Genomic DNA, 23,247 nt, shown 5'->3' on the forward strand with positions numbered 1-23,247 from the left:
ACAACCACCACTACTGCAACCTATCATATAATAATGGGATGTAATTATTAACTGGACTTCTCCAAACTATTTCTCTTCCTATGATTCTGAGAAAGAGAAGAACAAAAAAACTTTTAATTACTGTAAACTTCTGAATTTATGCTTTTTATTAAAAAAATTATTCTGAATATTTTAATTTTTTTTATTTTTGCAGCCAAATAAATTAAAAAACATGGATAGATTACTCCAGCGACTGTTGCTGGGATTTGCAGCTGCGCTTTATCTTGTTACGCTTGCAGCAGCCTGCAATGATGCCATCTGTGCAAGTCGAGTAAGTAAATGTCAACTAATCAAATGTTGTGAATGCGATATGACAGACAAAAAGAATTGCACCTGTTGTAATGACTGTCAGATCTGCTTATCTCGCCTTTATGCAGAATGCTGTTCTTGTGTAGGTAAGTTGCACATCTTGCTGTCTTCAGTTCCTGCTTTTGTAGTATTGTTGATAGTGTGTGTATATGTGTGTGTGTGTGTCATCATCATCATCATCATTTTACATCTGCTGTAAACTCATTGGATAAATTGTTGCAGTCCAAGTCAGTTCTTATTCACAGTTCCTGCCCTTCTAGATTGGTCAGACTACTACCCACCCCACCTGTATGTTTCATTTCTTTAACATTGTTTCCATGGCTAAATAGCCCTCCTAACAAACCACCTTATAAAGTGTGTAACACACATACACACACATCAAATCATTTGTGACATATAACCTAGTACAATTTGTTGCACGGTTCATCAGTCACTAACTGGTAACCCTACCAAACTTGTTTGGTGAAGAATGATTTGGGACTCTCTAGAGCAGTGGTTCTCAGGGGCAGTGGAAAGTTCCAAGGGGGTGTTGAAGAAAAGTGGAGCAATAATAGGTAGCAATTCATGTAAAATGTGGGGCAATAATGATACATGTAAAAACAACAAAATAATGAGTTTGTTAGGTTGTTTAATTTGTGAAATACAGTTGCTTTGAATTTGCTTCAGAAAGAGGTCTATGTTTGTGTTGGTTACTTGGGGTGGGGGCACAAGGAATGTAGCCTGGGTGTCAAGGGGCCGGCAACCCAAAAAAGTTTGGGAACCACTGTTCTAGAAGATAAGCTTGGCTGAGTCAGTGACCATCGAATAATGTGTACACTTGCATTTTAAGTGTGTGTGCATGTGTAGTTAGTAACATGTTCATATTTCATTCAAATGACGTATTGAAGAAATAAGTACCCATCATCTCCACTGCCCCAAAATTGGCAGCAATAAGTCACTGAACATAACATGTATGGGTGGCAACAATGGAAAATGTAGAATAATATTTTGTATCCTTGACACACCAAGTTGAATAGTACTGTGAGGTCTGGAGATCCTTTGAGCTATTCTGGCTGTCTTTTGTATTCTGGTATAAGCTCAGTTCTTTTGGCTTTATCTTGCAACTAGGCATATGGTGTAAGAATGAGAAAGTGAATTTGGTGTGCATGTAGCTCTTTTCCACTATAGAAAACAAAAGAAAAACTTGTACTAGTCTAGTATGAGCGTAACCACTCATCAAATTTAACAGGTGAGCTATCATACACACACACCTGCTTACTTGCTTATGATTATCTACCAAATCTTCTTCATTAGTGGTCATTTGGTAACTATATGTTGCAGGTTTAGTTGCACATGAGGCATGTACACATTTGGTTAGAAAGGCCAAATATTACTGCATGCCTCTTTGCTTGTTTCTCTTTGTAGTGGTAAGTGCATACCTCCTCTATAGCTTCAGTATCTGTCAAGCAGTGAGGCCACCAAAATAAGCCGTAATTAACAATGTCTTTCATTCTTGAAGAATATATGTTACTCTTCGTCGAAGTGATTTTTAGCTAGTCTTTGAACTGCTTCACTTGTTCTCTGGCCAGGTTTTGACTTTAGTGTAGCTGTCCAAACAAGCTTTTACAGAGAAGACTCTAGTCATCTCCATAGGATCCTATTAATTCATATTTGTATAGTATGGATTTAATTCTAACAGTGTTGGTTTGTTGGAAGATTTCCTCTTTGTAGTATAATTATCTCATTGAAAATTTGATTACTTATAATTTTAATCATGCTCAGAAGATTCTCCTCTGTCACACTCATCTCATATCCTGCATGCTGTCATTATCATGATGACTCAATTTTGAATAGAGGTTTCATGTGCATTACTACTTGTTCAAGGTGAACATTCAAACTTCTGAGGAAAAGGTGATGTCTGACATGCTAAGTTGTATTTCACATTAACCATTTTACTCTGTACAAGTGCATACTTTAATAAAGTACATTGCTCTCTAACCACCAGTAATTCTTACTACTGTAAAAATTAAGCAGCTGTTAGTTAATTTGATAATCATTATAATTATTTGTGTATATTTAGAAATGAGAATAAGAATCACCACTGATAACCTGATTTTGAAGCTAATTCTTTCAATGCTTCTTTCTATGCTGATAAAAAGTAATCAAAAAGGTTATTCAATTACACTGTCTGTATCCCACCTCTGCATATATTCTATCATTAACTGCTGCTGACATCATGGTATCATGGTGAAGTTTTTAACTTCAAATAGATAGATGTTTCTATATTGGTTTCAAATGTATGCATGCTAAGTGGTTAAAGTGTTGGATTACAAATGTGGAATTATTCATAAGTTCAAATTCTCTGACTTACATTGTGTAGGCACTGTTTCCTGTTTATTACAGTTGGAAACAGATTGAATTTGATGAGATATGACTGTAAAATATTTGATTAGTTAATTCAAATTTGTGAAAGCCCATCTTCAGATATATTAATTTGGTTCTTTTTTCTGTAGCTAATTCTCACCAAAGTTTTCTTAAATACAATCCACGCAACTCTTTCATTATGTTTAACATTCTCAACTAAACTTCAGCTCAATGTTATGCTTAAACCCTTTTTAATCATAATTGTTTCTTTTTCTTTCTTTCTTTTTTTTTTGATTGAGTGGTGGGGTATTATGACTTCTCATAAACTCAGCCATTTTTATTTTTTATTGGTTTCACAAATATTTTTATATTTCTAGTATGTTAGTTTAGCAAAACAGCTTTGTATTTTCTGTGTACACTTCTTTCATATTAGCCCACTTAGTCATTCTAAGTCATATATTTTATATCTATCCCTATCAGAATAAGCTATATTTTAATGATACTTTTTTTTTTTATTGATCTCCAAATCCATACAGTTTTCGCTTCACAGCTCCAAATCCTCACAGTTTTCGCTCTTACAGTCTATTTCTTCAAGGTACCAGTTGATTATTTTAGTCCTGTCCCAATTAGATTACCACTTGAGTAGATATTGTACGAACCAGCTAATCATACCCTTGCATCTTCTGGTTTCACTATCATTTAGCAGGTACCAAACATGTGATACATGCATTTTATAATCTACTTTGTATCAAGCAATTAAATGAGGGTATCTGTCTTTTGGTCAGAATCATTCACTCTGTCGCTTGTATTTTGTATGCTGAATCTGATAATGCAATGTGAGTCTTATTAATTTTGGTGCTTAGTTTACCATGATTTCAATGATTATGAAAATAACTTTAATTAAAGAATGCTACTTTAATGGGACAAGTACTTTTGTCTAGTTTGACAGTCATATTCTCTAGCATCTCATCAAATATTGATTAAATCTATTTAAATTTATCAATAAAACAATCTTAAAGAACTTGAACTGTCTTTATTTCAACTTCATTAAGAAAAGGAGTCATGAATTTATTAATGTGTTATTTTATCGGTCAAAATAACACAACTCCTTTCACCATCTCCTCTTCAGTTACAGTGTTCTATATTGATGTTATGTTGCTTCTCTCCTCCACTTCCTACTATATATTGTTGAGGTTATGCAATAAGGACACTGGTGTGTCCTTATTGATTTAACAAACTGACAAACACTAAAACCAAATTTTAAAATTCAGATTGCAGTATCATCATCATCATCATCATCTTCTCCTTCTCCTCCTCCTTCTTCTTCTTCTCCTCCTCCTCTGTCTTCTTCATCTTCTTCCAGTAGTCTGGTCTTGGTTTTTATAGCTAGGTACCTACCAAAAAATTTTGCTTCGTACTTTTAAGTACATAAATGTTTGGCTATAAGCAAGAACTATTTGCTTTTTACTTGTATAAATAGTGTTTGTGGGAGGAAGGGAGGAGAAAGGAAGAAAGTTATATTTCTTTAGAGAGCAACTGTAATACTTGCAGTTAGACATTTTGGCAGTTGATCAGGCCAAAGGTGTTTATAAACATGCCACTTAAGAAGAGATTTTAAGTTTGGTAGCTTCTATAAACTGTCTTCAGTGTTGCTAAGGCAACACATCTATATTAGATACACTTGATACAAGAGACACAGAGTATCAAAAGATGTGTATTTAGGTTTTTGTAAATAGTTGGCAAAATAATATGAAAACATAAAGATGCATTCCTTGATGTATGTTTATTAATGTTGATCAAGGTAGTTTGTATTAAAGCTTACAAAATTAAAAACAACTTTGTTTATACAAGAATGTTAAAAACATCATATTGGGCTCAGTATCCAGCTTAACAACTTCAGATTTCAAGTCAAAGACTTAAGAATATTATATATATGTATATATGTTTCGAGAGAGAAAGATTAAAAGAAAGAGAACAAGAAACAATAGAAGAAACTAGATGTCAGATATCTCTAGCAAGGAGCTGAAAATAAAAAGTTGGCCAGTGTTCTGCAGTAAGAGGATCAGCAGCTTTGAGTTGTTTCATATTGCAAAGTAATGTAATAGTATAAATCCAAAAGCTGGTTAAAGTATGTGCACAATGGTTAAGAGGCACAGTTGTCCTCACTGGTGCCAAAAAGAAAGAGGCATAGAAATAGCAGTATGGGAGTTTGCTGACTGCCTGAAAGTGAGATGGCCTACCCTAAGTATCCTCAACAGGAAGACCAATTATTAAAGTTGATAGTTAATAGCTAAAAGTGGAGTTAAAAATATGAAGGCAGGGAAAGAAGCTGTACTTCCAAGGAAAGTTGTTGAAATGCTGAAAATATTCAGTAATGCAGGAGATACACAGGTGAGTGACTTGTATAGTCAATCTGATAGTAAAGGGTACATTGAACTGTTATCATCAACAGGTTCAAGGTCAAAGAAATGTTTCAGGAAGAAGCTGTTGTAGCAATGTGGGAGTAAAAATAATTCAATTTTAATCCCTATATGGTTATGTGGGATTTTCAACTCAGAATCAGCCTTGCTGATGTCAGTATTCCCATTTGGAATATGACAGCCAACAAAAGGCATAGCATTGCTGCATACATAAGAGTTATTCAGTTATTCTTTATCTAATGGAATTCATTTAGTAATGCAGCATATATATATATAGAGAGAAAGAGAGAGATGAGAGAGAGATATAGAGAGATAGATGCTCATAACACACATGTCAAAGATACACAAATTATATACAACAGATATGTATGTATGTTGTCAAAATGAAATGTATTATGCAAAATATAACCAAAGCTACTTATACAGACATCAAATTGATGCTTTTGTTGTATGGAAGTAACAAAGTTATTGCACAACTGATTCGGGAGAGAACCAACTTTTCTGCAATGTTGTTTCTGTTTGCATCAAGATGTGGTACTGCTAATGCTCCCTTTTTAGAGAAATAATTTCAGAAGCTCCTGGGTATGAGAAAGCCATTGTACTTGATATTCATCAATCTGAAGAGGGTTTTTGGCTGAGCACCACTCTGTAATCTAGTAGTCTCTTAGAGAATTAGGTGTAGCTAAATGGCTTTTGAGCACCAGTCAAGCCAAGTAAATGGTATTAGCATAATGAGAATTAGTAATGAGTTCAATGAGGAATTTAGCATGCAGGTAGATGTCCATCTAGGCTCAGTTCTCAGTGCCTTATTATAGTAGTCCAGGTCTTGATAAAGGATTTTTAAATGAGCTGTGGGAACTCCTGTCTGCCAATGGCCTATTTCTCAGAGCTATATCTGAGAATTAGAGAAGAAATCTGCAAATTGAGCTCATCATTGATTTCCCCATTCACTCAATAGCCTGAACCTGGTGCCCTCCAACTACCACTTGGTCAATTCAATGACTTTAGGAGTCTTCAAAGTCTTTAGGAGCAATAATTTGATGGCACAAATGAGGTTGTGAAGATGTAGGTACAACAATGCACACCTGAATTTTTTTGAATTCAGCAATGGTACAAATACATTACCTGTAATGGAAATTATGTTGAGTAGTATGTTTGTACAGAGGAAGAGTTACTCTGTCAACATCTGCAATTTGAATGACCTGTTGCATACTGCAAAGCAGTGTAATAGTGTGAATCAATACATTGGGGAAGAGTATGTACACAATGATGGTAGCATATTTGTCCTCACTGATCACCAAAAAGGAAAGACATGAAAACAGCTGTATTTCATTGCAGGTTAAGCAATCACATAAAGGTTCCTTCATTCATTCATTAATTGTTTTTGTTGGGCATTAGGTCAGCATTATTGAGCACATACTATCAAAGCTATTCCAGCCATTACTACTTCTTTTCCTGGGTACTGGAAATCCAGAACTATAGTTTTCAATGTGTTCCTTCATTTAAAAGGTAGTAGGTGTTATTTAAAGGAAATTTAGTTGCTGATTTTAGCAAAACAACTACCATTTAGTGGCTTCTCCTATTAGATTGAAGTAGTGGCTCTGGAGGTAAACATGTTAGGTTTGGTGGGAGTATAGTATTTCATTGTTATTTCCTTGTTTTGTTTAACCCTTTTACTAAATTTCTGTTGGATTACACCCTCTTTATTTCAGTTTTGTCTATAGACTGCAGGCTTATGGTGCTTAGGGTCTGGCTTTGACCAGACCTATAGGTCAGTTAGATCTGAGAAGTCATAAGCAAGGGGATTTGTTTCACTTAGAAATGGGCAAAGAAGAAATTATCCTTTAAAAGTTGGACTGAATTGGTTAATGCCTACCTTTCCTCAGTAATGTTATGGTGTTAAATTGATAGTAACTTGCATAGGATGTGGGCTTTTCCTAGTGGGGCTATTTTTTGGATAGTGTGTAGTGTTGTGAGTTCAGATATGGCTTTTACATTTTTGTTCATACATTTTTTTTTATCATATCCAATGCTAAATTTACTAAAACATCCATGTCATAACGAAGCTGGGACATAAATTAATATGGAATTTTAATTTAGATCACTTTATATAGAAAGTTTGTATCATTAGAAGCAAAGGTGGTCTTGGGCAGTTTGGTAACAAAAGGATTAATGCTCAATTATATTTCTGTTATTGTTGATTAGCTTCAGGTCAGACCTAATCAAGAAGTACTATCACATGCAGGTAGTAAACCAAACAATGAGGCATGGCTCATTGATCCATTTATATAATGTCTTCATCTAGTATGCTGCATGCTCAACCTACACTGATGAATTATATCAGATGCAATGTGACACTGGATATATCTACACTCTCTCCACTATCCAGCCTATTCCTAATTCTGATGATGGCTACAATAGAAGCAAGTCAGGTGGATTTGGTCACAGTGTAAGAGTTGCATATATTGGTAGTGTGCATCTCTACATAGTGTTTAGAACCAGTGCAGCTGTTATGTTGCAGCTATTTCTCTGTATGTGTTCTTGTTTCTTATGCTTATGTAAGTTAAATGGAAGAGATAGTGTTTATAGGGTGTAATTGTAACATTACTTTAAAGTATTGTATATGTGTCTGGGTGTTTGGAGGCAGTTTAGGAGGCCTCTATGTGGTTGCTCAACCAGTAAGGCATTACACTCAACTCTTCCTCAAATACTACTCTACCATCATGAAAAATAATTAAAGATACAAGATATTTCTGTTGCATGTGGTGTTATGTTTGATGTTGTCTTTGTGCTTTTATCATATTAAGATTTCAGTTTTGTAGTAGGATGGGGGTGCTTGTTATTGTTGTCATGGAGGATATGTTGTGAGGAAACTTCTACAGTTATTTTGTTGAATGTGTCATGCTGTTTTTACATTACTGATAATGTTGTTGTTGGATTTTGAAAAATGTAATTCTGAATCTTAGCAATGTAATACCTCTAGAATTTTTAAAAAGTTTATGAAAGTGGCTTTGTTTTGGCTATTTATATGTGCATTTTGAAGAAGATGATGGATGGTCAGAGCAGAGTTGAGGGTTGTTCATTTTGTTAGGGATAGATGTGTGGAGCAGGAAATGATGTCTGGAGAGGAGTTATTTTAGTAAAGTTAGTTTCATAGGTGAATGGATTATTTTAACTGTGGAGATTTTAATTACAGTACTGATGCATCTATTTTTGTACCATTCTTTAAAGTCTTTTACTTTTCGTGTATGTTAAGGTGTTGTTTGTATGGAGTATTAATGTATCAGATGCATGAGTTTTATGTATAAGGCATTTGTCTTACCTTTTCTTAAAAAGATGTTCTTTTTCAGAAAAATTATTATGTTTTTCATTTTCTAGGTTTATGTCCTCCACCAGATCCAAATGAAGTCCCCTATAAAAGTAGTTCAATTGAAATCCTTAAGGATCCCATTCCAGACTTGTTCAATGTTTTAACAATGGAAGAGGATGTACTTAAGCGATGGGCTTCTTACCACTATCAAGTTCGGTCAGATGCGATCCATTATACAATGGACAGACTTTCTGAAATGGAAGCAGGAGTTGGAATGCGTAAGTAATTCTTTTCATTAGAATAGTTACAGTGACTTCTGTAATGATTTTTGTTCTTTCAATGGGTGCTGATCCTATTTTCTTAAGTAAAAATATTAAATAATGTCATCAGGTTACTAGTAATGATAAGGCTTTGATTACAATTTTCTGTGCTTTACAGGTCTCTCTTTCTCACTTTTTCACATTCATAGACACACATGTGTTTACAGTATGAACACAAGAAAGTGCTTCAAAGCATTCTCCCAAGAATCAATGAAATATCATAGTTCGCTATGATCTGACATTAACTCTTAGGTAGATACTCTGTTGTTTTTCCCCAGTAGTAATGAATTTTAACATTTCTAAGTAATGGGTATGGACATATATATATATAAATGCCCTATGGGTCTGGGTTTGGAAAAATAAGAATATTGTAAACCTCCGATATAAATAAAATATTTATGTGTATATGTAAAAATATTATACTTGCAGAATATCATCAATAAAATAAGTACATTTTAAGCCCTAGAACTGATATAATTGACTAGGCACTTCCCTCAAAATTTGAATTTTTGAGTCTGTTACTGTTGTTATTTTTATCTTTTTTATTATTATTTCTTTCTGTGGTATGTTTTTGTTTTGGAGCCATTGCTGCAGAGGATGAACACTTACAAGATGGTAGGCTTGCAACTCAGTATCTGGAGAAGTAAATTCCATACCAGCCAGGTGTGATTTCTGTCTATAGACTGCAGGCTTGATTAAGGTTCTTAGGATCTGGCTTGGACCAGACCTTATAGCTCAGTTAGATCTGAGAAGTCATAATTTTTATCATATCCAATGATAAAGTTTTATTATTATTAAGGCAGTGAGCTTGCAGAAACATTAGCACACCAGGTAAAATACTTAGCGGTATTTCATGTCTTTACGTTCTGAGTTCAAATTCTGCTGAGGTCGACTTTACCTCTCATCCTTTTGGAGTCGATAAATTAAGTACCAGTTGCATAATGAGGTCGATCTAATTTACTGCCTCCCTCCCCCAAAATTTGGGCCTTGTGCCTAGAATAGAAAAGATTACATTCTGAATTCAAATTCCGCTGAGGTCGACTTTGCCTTTCATGGTCAATAAATTAAGTACCAGTGAAACACTGGGATTGATGTAATCAACTATCCCTCTCCACCAAATTTCTGGCCTTGTGCCATTACTAGAAAGGATTATTATTGAGTGAGGGAGCAGTGCATGCCATCAAAGTGACACTGGAGTAAAATATACAAAGCTCAGTATACCCATTATGACTAACCATTTGATAAGAGCACATCAGGCACATGCATCACAACCATGCTGATCTCATATCAAGATAAATAGTGCATGACCTTGCAGGTGGCGCCCAGTTAGAATTTTCTTCAGTTCAAGTAGCCCATCCCACTCAAAAGGTTCCTGAATAAGGGTTGTTTAAGGGTGTTGAACGAAATACTCGTATTTCTGGAGGTGAATTATTCAAGCCCCAAAGAATTCCTCTCCAACACATGGCTATTATGCTCTCATACTACTTTTGCTTGTGATCAGAGATGCACATATTATCAGCCACCACAGGACATGCTCAACTGATCAAACAAGTGACAAGCAAATCTGTGGTATTGAGCAAAATATTTGCTCTAAAGCATGTACATAATAACACTTCCAATCAGTTAAGATCAGAAGAAATGAGACCCAGTGCCTGATTATTATTATTATTATTATTTTATTATTATTATTATTATTATTATTATTATTATTATAATAATAATAATAATAATAATAATAATAATAATAATAATAATAATAAAAAATAATAATAATAAAGCCAGCAAACTGGTAGAACCATTAGCATGTTAAGAGGCATTTCTTCTTGAGGCATGTCTTTATGTTCTGAGTTCAAATTCCACCAAGGTTGACTTTGCCTTTCATCCTTTCGAGTTTCAATAAAATAAGTACCAGTTGAGTATTGGGGGGGTCAATGTAATCAACTAACCCCTCCCCTTAAAATTACTGACCTTGTACTGAAATTAGAAAGAATTATTATTCAGTTGTTCATTTCTGTTGTGTGCATTTACTGTTGTACCAAGTATTGCTCTATGCATCCTGAGTAATTCAATTAGTTTGGTTATGCATTTTCTAATGTATTGGCAGTACTTTTCATCATATGCATGAAGTGTTTGTCTATTAGTGCTATTTTCTGTGAGTTGTGTTGTATCTATAGATCATAAGGTTCTGGTCATATATTTGTCTATATAGTTTTAATCATTCATGGGACACCTGTTATCATAGGAATTGTTTGTTTTCAGTTCTACTTTATATTAGTATAATTTCTGTTTTTTCATTAAGAGACACATTATTATCTGTTGGGACTGATATTTCAGTCAGGAGGCTCTTCTTTCTTTGGTTGTCCTAGACAAAAATATCCAGTAAGTGAGCCTTTATCTTGTTTGTATGGATTGTTATTAATTTCATGCTGACAGTTTCATGCAAGTTCCTACTGCATAACCAAGTACACTTTCATATTCCTGAGGTATTTGCACTATTATTTTGACAGATGTAGATTTGTGTTGGTTTATTGTGTTAGCTTTGCTTTGCTATATGGCAATGTTTTTCAACTATTTTTTGCCTATGGACCCCTTTGATTCCTATTTCACTCGGGTGGACCCACAAAGCTATTCTATGTTTTAAAAAATCCTATTAGATTTTTATGAGGAAATATTAAGAGGAATTGTATTAAAAATTTTTTTTATATATTTTATGTATTGTAGAAGTATAACCTAGTTATTGCACATAAATTTTAACAACAAAATCTATATATGAACCCCCATAGGGACCCCAGTTGAGAACCACTGCAATTGGAGATGAGTTTCTGGAAATGCCAGTTTGGTGTTTCCTCTGTTGTTTAATGTGTAGCATCTCTTGTACTATATTGTTGGGTGGTGAATATGTTTTGTATGTGCTGTGTAATTGACGATTTATATTTTTTGTTTTGAAATGGTGGTGGTGTTTAGCATGTGGTATGTGGTTTGCATGGCATTAATGGTTTGCAGCTGTGTAGAATTATATGTATTATAATGCCGGATATTGGTTATAGAGGAGTGTGTGGTGCATTGTTTTGGTGGGAGTTAATCTTATATAGTATGTTCTGGGTAAGCTGTGTTAATTTATTTGTTGTTATTATGTAATGTATGTGTTGTGTGCAGAGAGTATACTGAGTATGCTGTGTTGTGCTGCTGAATTGTCTTGCATATAGGATACAAACTGTATCTAAGTAGATATTGGTGTGGAGGAACAGTGTATAATGTTGTAGGGTTCCATTATGACTCATATGATTTTATTCACCATCATTATCATCACCAGTTCTACTGCACCACCAACTGTATCTCTCTATGTTCATGAGATGTGTGCAATGTTATCTCCTCTGGTGTAGAATTGTTTGTACATTACATCTGTTTTGCATTGGTGTGGGATCTTTGTATTTTTTTTTGTTTTTGTTTATGATATTTCACCATTTAGTATATACAAGTATGAGTTATGTGCACACTCCAAAATGCAGTAGTTGACTGCATGAGTGCAGGCTATAGAAGTAAGCAAGATGTATCTGGTTTGAGCATGATAGTTGCTCTTCTGTATTCATTGTTTATACATTACTGCAGCATAGTGTTTGGGGCCAGTGAAGGCTTTGAGACTATATCTATTCCTGTGTCTATGAGTTTTTATATTTGTTTGGGTTGAATGGAAAATAGTGTCCTTTAGCTGCAGTTGTAGTAGTGATCTAGGCTGCTTTATATATGTCTTAGTCTTGTGTGGGGATTTTTTCATTTAGTTACCAGGAATGTGAGGGCTGGAGTTTGCTAGAGTAAACAATGTACCTCACATGTCCAACTAGTCTTTCAGTTTTTCTTTTCATATCATTGTGCAGGTGATCTGTAGGTGTGGTCTGTATACAAAGTCTGTGTACAAGCTGTGATCATGTGAAGTTCGCTGTTTTGTGACCTTTGTAGTTAATTGGTGTTTGTCATGTAGAGACAGAAGACCCAAGCTACCTGAGTTAATGATGGATCTACTATATCATTTGTACATTAAATCCTGTTATTTCTTTCTGTTAGTCAAACATGTGTGTTTGTGCATCATTTGGCTTTTTTTACTATTTCTTCTGTGAATATTATAGAAATGTTGTATATAAGTAACTCTTAGTATTTTTGTCTTCTGTTGTGTGTTGTTTGTTTATGTTGAGTATGATGGTATTGATACTCAATTCATGAAAAGATTAACTTTTCAACTTATATAACCAACTGATGGAAAACTGAGAGCTACCGTAATTTTAAGCATTATATGAAAAGTTCATAGCTGACAAGATATTCTTATGGAATGTGACCAAATGAAGATTATTTTTCAGTATAGTCCCCTTTGCAGTTCACACACTTCTTCCATTGTTGTTGCAGTACTTACATCCCATTGGTGAAGAAGCTTTCAACTTGTAGATAAAAAAAGTCATCAATTGCAGATATAACGTCATTGTCCCTGTGATACTGGTTCCTAGCCAAGTGTTTTTTCATATTAGGGAATAGATAATAGTCAGATGAGGCGAAATAAGGAGCTGATCAACCAATTTAAAGCCACAGTCACTCACACCAAAATGGTACACAATTATACTGAAGCAACAACAAAACTAGTTTACATACATATATATAACATACATATATATATAACAAAGAAACAACAAAACTAGTTTACATACATATGTACGTATGAGTGTGTTGTATATATGTATATATCCCATTGACTATATTCTGTTATAGTCTCTCTCTCCCCCCCAGGCTGCCCTCATACACTTTTGCAACTTTTGATATGTGATCCAGGTTTGATAGCGGTCTTTTGTTAATTATAGTAAATCATTTCTTTGATATTATCTTATAGCCATCATGGTTTATACCTGAACCTACAATCTCTCTACAGTAAATAACAAACTACAAAGAACACAAAATGGTTCATTTTGTACCTTGCACACTGACCACACTTCTCAGACCAACCATGAAACAAAATTACTTATAAATAGATGATCTAGACATGTATGGACATGCTTTTTAGCTATGGCAATCTCCAATCCACACAAATTCTGCTTCTGCATGCTTTTTATCCTCAAATGCCCTGACACATAGAATGCAAACCACCAGATACAAATGCAGAAGAGATCGTGATGAACCACCAGACATAAATGTAGAAGAGATCTTGATCAGAATCAACTCCTGTGCCTTCACTGTGGTTGCCATCAGGACCTACAGGAACAATAGCAGAGACATAACATATCTACATACTATATTGCAAACCATTTGATAAACCACCTATATGTCAGAGTGGGATCATCAATCAAGCACAAGTATTGTATATCTGGAGTGGTTAGATTTGTGAATCATAACTATGTGCTGTATAGGTGTAGGTTTGCTCAAAAGTTACCACTGAGTCACAACAGACCCAGTTATTTTGGCTAAACTTTGCAAAACTAATATGTTATCATTTGCTACCAAAGCAGTTAAGAAGTGGAAAATGAATGAAGGTAAAAAAAATATAGGAAGGACAATATTGCATAGAGATAACTAGAAGAAAGTATTAGATAGAACTATTGATGCTTCTGAGATTTTTGTTAGATTTAATTTTCTTTCTTTCTTTCTAATTTGTTTGTTTCAACCTTCCTCCACAACGAGCAGATAGATTAATTCTCAAACGCTTCTATAATTGAAACAGCTTAAGAATTTTTTGGTATATTTTGGTTTAGAGAGTAGTTCTCTGAAATTCTCATCTCCTAAAATATTGCTGTATCATTTCTATAATTCTTTTCATGTTTTCTGAAACATTCTTCATATTCTAAAACAAGTTGGTATTAGACAGAAGGGGGAATGATCAAGTATCACATTTAATGGAGGGCAAATAGGAAATTTTTTCACAAACATTTAAAATGTATACTTCAGAATTTTCTCAAATAGTGAATGTGTATTGGTTAGTTTTTCATCAGTATGATTTATTTAGAAACAAAGAAATATTCCATTGACGCAAACAAAGACATATTCCATTGATGCATGCATAACTGTTGTTCTAATCCTTTATAGCAACAGAGCAAGCAAAGTTAATTTATTTATACTTATAGCTAAAGAAGAGGTTTGTATTTGACACATTAAATGTATACTTATAAACTTTGGCAAATTAACTGCAACCAGATGTGTGAGGTGGAGATGAGAAGGGATAGAGTAGGTAGGGGGTGGGGAGCATGCCCCAGAAAAATGCCTTTGCTGTAACAGGCTATTTCTGTTAAGCTAATACCCAAATCCCAAAATAGTTCCATTTGAGCAACTTCATGCTGAAGATCAGAAATTTTTAACTCTCACAGTGCCCAGTTAAAGTCTACAACACTAAATAATTGAAAGATTTTAGGACCAAAGTAGTTTTTAAATGTTTATTCTAAATGAGAATGTTTTTACCAGTTATAACTTATGCACTAATAACCTATCAGCATATTGAGTTCCTTCTCATAATTTGGCATCTTGTATAAACTGTCTAAAAGTATAACATATTTTGCTTTCTATATAAAGGGCATATTTCTTTACATTCTGTACAACACTTCATGTATCTATCAGTCCTATACCACTTGAAACTGCCTGAATCAAAACACTCTCAGTGACATTTGTTTTAAAGGAAGTTATGAACTTACTAATCTAAGTAAGAAAACTTGAATCCCTTCCTCTAGCATTTATTTACTTTCTATAATGTTCACTATTAAATTCAGTGCATGTGTTGCTGAATATTTGCAATTTATTTCTGGAGATTTTTTGTTTTTTATTTTAACTTTCATACATACCTAGCTGTTTTTGAAGGGTGTAACTGGTCTGTAAATATCATAATGAAAATGCTACAAAAAGGTCAAGGAAAAAATTTTTTTCACTTTTTGTTTGTGATGTTTATATATCCGTGTCTTATTAACTGCATTTAATATTTATTACTAACATCTTTCTTTTTACCATTTTATTTGGGTGTATATGTCTTTTATAGTTTCTATTATGTAGTAAATTAACAACCATATATGCACAACATTATCGTTAGCACAAATTACTATTTACATTAAAAATATTAAACCTTTTCTGTGATAGTGCCAATTTTCATGATAATTTGACCACAAATATATACACTGTACTTGTCTGAATTTTTAAAAAGCCTTTTTGCTTAACCATTACAGTACCAAGCTTTTAACTTAGATGTTCAACTAATATTCATCAGTCATCAGTTTAACATACAATTATTAAGATGGTTTTCTCTTGAATGGGACAATTTTTCTTCATGGATATCTGTCAAGGCTTTCAGTATACTCTTCTTTTTGCTATTCCTTTCATACACAAGAATATAAAGTAGCATACATAATATTGATGGAGGTAAAGGGCTATGATTATAATGTATTGAACTGCCAGATTGTAAATCATGAGTTTTGCTTTCACAGCATGCATCTTGGGCAGAAAACTTATTCTACATTCCTCAGTTGTTCCAAGTTTTCATAGGTTTGTTACTTGGTAGTTTATTCATTAAAAGATTAAACATTTGTCTGCTTATCACTATGTTTGAATTGAAATCTCAGTTTTATCAACAAGTCTGACTTGTGATGACACCAATATATTATTTCTTCTTACGAATAAAGAATTTCATTAATGGAGTAATACTGAATACTTTTACAGAATCAAGTAGTTACAAGTATATTATAGCTCAATATCCTTTTCTTTCCAATGCTAACTGTTCGATCTTGGAGTGAAGTTGATAGTCAATGGTTAAGGATGTAGCATGAGTGGTCTTGCGTCTCTATCCATTTGGGATCCATTAAATAACAACGCACTTAGTGGGTTGTTAAACAAATTTAATAGATGATTAAGAACATCAATGAAATTTTCATTCTTAGTGTTTCTTTTTAAGCAATTGAATAGAAGACAACTTTATTATATTTTAACTTTAGAACACTTTGCTTCAGTAACGGTGAGTTACTAGTCAATGGTATGCATTGCAGTTTTGCAAAATAGTTAAGATATCTACAGATTTCTTTTGTTATCTTTAATTTCTGTGATATTCCTAAACCTTAATATATGTGATTTTATTTTGCAGGTAGTCCTCATTCTGTCGAGATGACTCAGAAGGTTGATATGGTGAACTGTACAGTAGCATTTATGTCTCAGTGCACTTCCATACGTAAATGTAAAGCTTCATGCAAGTCAATGGGAGCAGCTCGATATCGATGGTTTCATGATTATGGTTGTTGTCAGTGTGTGGGCAATACATGTCCTGGATATGGTCTTAATGAACCACGATGTCTCCGTTGCCCTGATACAGAAGTAGACAGTTTTGAGGAAGACTTTGATGATGATTATATTGAGAATGCTGATGCTGTTGCCAATAAGAAGAATCAGTTTGAGGAAAGCAGCTCAGAGAATCGTGATAAAGAACACAAGAAAAGACATAAAGATAAGTCTATCAAAAGAAACAATGATATTCCAGAAATGAGCAAGGAATCCAGCAACATACCAGTTGAAAATGAGCAGACATTGAAAGACACGAATGATGTTAGTAAAGAAAAAGAAAAGCTTAGATATTCCTCAGATACTAAACAAGATACAAAATCTGGGGAACGGCTATAAATTATCTCTTCTAATTTCACCATCTTTTAAAAAGTTGGTTTCTTTTCTCTTGACTCTATTCCAACACAACCCCATCCATACTTTCTCCACATACACACACACACGCACACTCCAACATACTTTGTTGTATGATATAACTTGCATTCATTTCTGTCTAGCATTTGTTTTATCCTCCACTCTGGGTTGACCACATCACATATTTCAACTCAGAAGAGACAGTATTATAAAAGGAAATGGCATAAGATTTAAACAGAAAAAAATTTTTTCCTCTATATTCTTTTTTAATTTTTTTAAAGCTAAGAATGGCTAAAGAGGCATGATAGCTATGTGGTTAGGAAGCTGAACTGATGGCCAGATTGATAAGACATGGTTAAAAATATAATCCATACCACAGACATTATATCCTTCAGCAAGGAACCTTACTCAACTTGCCTCAGCTATGTCAAATTTAGCTGACACAAAAAAAAAAGAAAAATATAGATACTAGTCCCACTTAGAGTGGTTGGTGTTAAAAATGGAGTTACCAGTCTTAAAAAAGAAAAAAAATCACTTGTCTAAGAAAAGATGCAAATTCCAAATTTTGCTGGCTCATTCAGTCAAACAAACATTAAAGAATGAACAGTTGCATATACACATGCATATATACCTGTCAATGGATGTTCATGTGTGTATGTGTGCGTGTATGTATGTATGTATGTATATATTTTAAGTTAAATGCCTGATTTTGAGCTGTTGGTTATGTACAGAACAAAATGTGTGTCAAGGTTGAAGAAAGAGGCTAACAAATGACCATGGAACAATAGTTAACCTGGTAATTTCTTTGCATTTTTGTTTTTCTCTTGGAAAACTGAAAAAAAAAGAAGAAAAATAATATATGTATAAATTCTTGGAAAGTTTTGGCACAGTGTTTTAACTAGTAAAAGCCAAAATGAAATAAGAGAATCATTGATTGTTCGATGTTTTCTGACAAATTGTTGTTTGTAAATTTCTCCCCTTGTTTTTCTTCTTTATAGAATTTTTTTCTTTTTTTTTGTAACATTGGCGATGGCAAAATTGAAAAACTAGAAAAACACAATCGTGTGTGAGAGAGAGAGCGTGTGTATATAAATTTATATGTATATGTGTGTGTGTATATATTATATATATATAGGTATGTGTGCATGTATTTGCATGTATGTATATATATGCACACACATATGCACATGCATATATATATATATATATATATATATATATACACACATACACAAACACATGTTTACGTGTCTATATGTGTAAATATATTTGTAACAAATTTAGAGACACAAAACACATTTTTTATTTGGATGCATTACTTTTAATCCAAATGAGAACAAATTAAGTATTTGTTTTTTAATTTATTTATTGGATTGTTTTAAATACTTGTAGTTTCACTAGTAAACTGAAGTTAACCACTTGAAGGAATTACAAATTCTAATCATTTGTACTCTTTACTTTCTATTTTCTTAAATACTTTTTACTTAGAACTATATGCATACTCAAATGTTTCGTGTATGCTTGTGTTCTATTTGTTTTCTATCTCTAGATGAATTTCAGGTCAAAGAATCCATTCTCCTTCACAATTTTAAATTTCAAATTGAAAAATAATACTTAAAATGTTTTCATAAACCATAATCAGAAAGCTTCTGTCTGTTGAAATTCAAACTCAAATAGAATTTCAATTAAAAAATATATTTTAAAAAATTGAAATGTAAGCCAAGTAATATTGGTTAGGAATTCAATTTTAGTTTCTTTCATTTTTTCATATTCCCTCCCTGCTCTCTCTCTCTCTCTCTCTCTCTCTCTCTCTCTCTCTCTCTCTCTCCCTGAGTTAAGTTTATGAAAACTTCAAGTTTTGTCAGTTTGAATTTTCGAGTTGAAATAGAATCTGCAAGAAAAATAAGATTGCATTTTCCATTTCTATATAGACAGTTATCTAATTTTCTTATAGACAAATCGACATACATTTTCCTTTCACTTTATTCACATGGGTTATTTTCTTTTCATTTCTAAATTTTCAAGATTTGGTTCTGCATGTGCTTATATTCCCTCTTTCTCTCTCTCTCTCTCTCTCTCTCTCTCTCTCTCACACACACACATGCACACACACACACAACTTACTGTTACTTTTTAATAATGTTATCATCACAAAAACAAAAATGTGGGAGTATTTATTTATTTATTGCCCATATATTTGTTTAAGGAATTAAAGCATTTTTATTTAAGCTAAAACTTAAAGACACCGCAACAATGTCTAGTAAACCATTAACTATTGACTACAATGATTTCTTCACTTCTTGTATCATGTGATGGTATTGGAAATCACTATTTGTGTGTATGGTGTTTAAAAGTACATAAAAAATTCTGGCTTTGGGGACATGCATCCATTGAATGCCCTTTGTATTTTGTGTGTTTGCCCAGCTGGAAAGTGATTAACAGGCTTTCTTGGAGAGTGACCTGCCATAAACTAGCATTCTGTCCACAAAAAGAAATTCTCTCTCTCTACAATTGTATGCTGGCACTATGAACATCAAAAAAATTGCATTGTTACTATTACTATTTTTATTTTTAAAAAATACATGTAAAATATTTTATATCTCCAATAGTTGTAAAGTCTGTTACAGAATATTTTCTTTATTGTTTTTAGATTCATTTCATTATATTCTAAACCTCTTTAACAGCTTATATAGTATGATTGTGTTTTATATAAATTGGACATTATATGATATTTTCATTGCTGGTCAAAGAAAGTTACAGGTATGTCTTTTTTTTTTTTAGTTCACATTTTCTGATAAACAGTCAAAAGTATAGAACTCTTGCTCCCTACAATAAAGGTTTTATTTATTTATCTATTTTTCTTTCCTTGATTTACATATAATCCTCCTATACTATCTTTTGAAAACTGTTTAATTCTTGTGTAACTCAGAGATATGTAGTATATTGGAATTGGAATGCTTCACTTGTTTCTACCATTCTGTAAGCTTTTGGTGTTGTTCCTATTTGCAGGTGAAGAATCTTTGTATTCTTTGTTTTGTCTGAGATTAATTGAGTTAACTCATTTTCTCTTTAGAAGAAAATAACTCAATCACAGCTGAGCACTCTGAAAGATATGAATTCTCAGTACAACAGTTAAAAAAAAATAAAATAAACATGGAGACTTTTTCTCAAGTATCTTTTATGAAACATAGTCTTTTTTTTTAAAGATAGTTTTGAGTTTTAATTTATTTCTGAAAAGCTGCACCTTTCTACTTGATTTTGATTCAAGCTAATAGATCAGCCATTATTAATCAGTATAGCATTATTTTATTTACCTACTAGAGATCTAACTATGATATTGATGTATATGTGCACACACACACACACACACACACACACACACACACACACACACATGCATGCATACACACACACACACACCACACACACACACACACACACCTTTAACTTATATGTAACTTAAATTCTGGTGTTGTAATTCCTTCAAGAGATTAAAGATCTAGTTATGTACAAGCATTAGATTACTAGATTTACGATCACATGGTTATGGAGTCAAACTTAAATGCAAGTATTTATGTTATTCTCGTCAGTAAAACATAGTACTTCTTACTTAATTTACTTTTTAATTGATTGGTAAATTGTTTTAAAAGGATAGGCTTATATTAGCTCTCCCCACCCCCTTCTGCTGGAGGTTGCCTTTTATTCCATGCTGGCATGGGCTGGACACATTAGATATGTTCATAGAGGTGTTTTTAACAAATGAAAAGCTAAATATTTTAAAGTAAAGATTTAGGGAACATGAGCTTGAAAAATTAATCCCTAACTTAAAACCTGTTGTGAGGTTTCAACCCTTATTTTTATTATATCATACTGGAAATGTATAAAAGCAGACTATAGGGTTCCTGTGTAGGTTTCATAAAAGTTAGTATTAAGAATTTTCTAACCAGTCAGTAATCTGTATTAGCCTCGATTTCTGTATCATAAACACTGGGTTTTATTAAGAATTTTCATATTTGTTACTCTCAGTAATTAAGTTAAAATTTCTTTCTTAGATGTATTAAAATTACTTCATCTATAGCTGAAACAGAATTGTTGAAAGATCAAATTTTGGCTAAACTCAAATTTCTGCCAAATTTTGGTCTTATTTTTTTAAACCTACAGATTTGTACATATCCAGGCTTCACATGAAGAATTTTTAAATTGACTAAAATATTAAAGATATAGCTGCTGGCTTCTGCAGGGACCTTAAATTTAAAGCCCAGACATTAAAAAAATCCTTTAGACAATCATAAGTTTTTATTTTTCAACCAAGAAAAGATTTTTAAGAAAATCTGTTTTAAAATTGTTCTTTGTTTATCTGTTAGAATTAGTCTTGTTGGCACGCTTAATACATTACATACCCTAACCTAGAGATTACAAGAGAATTGATAACCTATCCTAGGTTTGTTGAAATGGTGAAGGTATTTTTAAAGTTCAGAGCTGATTGAAATCTTGAAAATTAAAATCCAACCACAATTAAATACCCCAAGGTCTGTGGGATTTGATTAAGTTATAAGGTGTAAAGACTATATTTCATTCTTTTCATTGATAATTTCTTTTTACTAGAACAAGAACTGTAAAAAATGTGATTATTTAATGCCTTAAAGAATAATCAATCATATTGAAGTTGGAAAAGGAAAAACATGTGTCTGTGAGCTCTTCAACAATAACAGAATATTTGTTATAACAAAAACAATTCTCAAATTATAATTATTGTTTGTCACTATTTTTTTTATTACAAATATGTATTCAACTTGTTTCACTGTCTAGTTTTCCCTATCTTCCTCCTCCCCCTCTCTCTCTCTCTCTCTCTTACTTAGAATATTGATATTTTGTTATTTAAAAAAAAAACTTTAATATTTATATATATGACCTAATTAAAAAATTTTCCCCCTTTGTAGCCCTGTCTAATAAAAATATCCACAATGGAAGTGAAAGCAAAACTAGAGAACAAAAAACATACACTATAAGAAATGACTTTTGTTCTCTTTTTAATGTTTTTTTTTTTTTTTTTTGGTCTTTCATGTATTTGTAAAGTTCTCAATTAACTGTAGCCATAATTGAATGCATTTCTAGTCATTAACTTATACAATCCATGGCGTCACACTTGTTCTTTTCTTCCTCTGCAAGTGAAATAGGTAAATATATATGTTTTGCATTCAACTTAAGAAACTTCTGTTAAAAGATCAACAGTATATTTGATATCAACAATATTGGCTTACTCTTCTCTAGTTTAGTTGTTCTTCATTCACTAGTGTTAATGATGTCATATTACTAAAGTGTTGGTAAATTAGCACTGAAAAGTTATTTAATTTCAATTAGTTGGTGAAGGCTAAACTTGATTAGCAGAATTTTACTGTTTTTCTTAAATAGCTCAAATTGTAGGGAATAATTAGTTCAACTTCGTTCATCTTTAGCCTTTAATTATTCAGAAATGCAACACTGTTTCAGAAGTTAAAAACTATTTAGCAGAAATTAAGATGTTTTCCTAATAAATGCTTGAATAAAATATCTACTCTCCCAAGTTATTTATCATTCAAAGAGAATTTATCAACAGTGAGGTTAACTATAATTGTTCTAATTGCTCCTTATTCATATTAAAATAAAGAAATTGAAGTGTCTAACAAAATAGAAATTTGGTTCAATCCCAACTAGAATCAGAAACTGATCATACTTAATTATTGCATTAAAAACATTTATTCATTAATTAGATTGTTCTTAGACTATTTCTCATGTTAAGTAAAAATCATGATAATGTATTGCTTTTTCATTTGAGACACTGACAGTCTATTGTAAGCATAGGGGTGTGTGTTTGCTATTTTCCCTTTTTTTA

General features: G+C 32.7%; 1 protein-coding gene across 2 annotated transcripts in view; it reads left to right on the forward strand.

Moving 5' to 3' along the window:
- Positions 1 to 18,299, forward strand: part of LOC115210807 (twisted gastrulation protein homolog 1-A-like) — a 79,466-nt gene extending 61,167 nt beyond the window's left edge. For both annotated transcript variants that reach the window (XM_029779552.2, XM_036502112.1), the window contains exons 2-4: positions 194 to 434; positions 8,490 to 8,699; positions 16,831 to 18,299. In XM_029779552.2, coding sequence (XP_029635412.1) covers positions 212 to 434; positions 8,490 to 8,699; positions 16,831 to 17,360 — 963 coding nt within the window. In that variant the 5' untranslated portion in view covers positions 194 to 211 and the 3' untranslated portion in view covers positions 17,361 to 18,299. The remainder of the gene's footprint in view (positions 1 to 193; positions 435 to 8,489; positions 8,700 to 16,830) is intronic.
- Positions 18,300 to 23,247: the final 4,948 nt, after the last annotated feature.

Source organism: Octopus sinensis, linkage group LG4, assembly GCF_006345805.1.
Source record: "Octopus sinensis linkage group LG4, ASM634580v1, whole genome shotgun sequence".
Taxonomy (NCBI): Eukaryota; Metazoa; Mollusca; class Cephalopoda; order Octopoda; family Octopodidae; genus Octopus; species Octopus sinensis.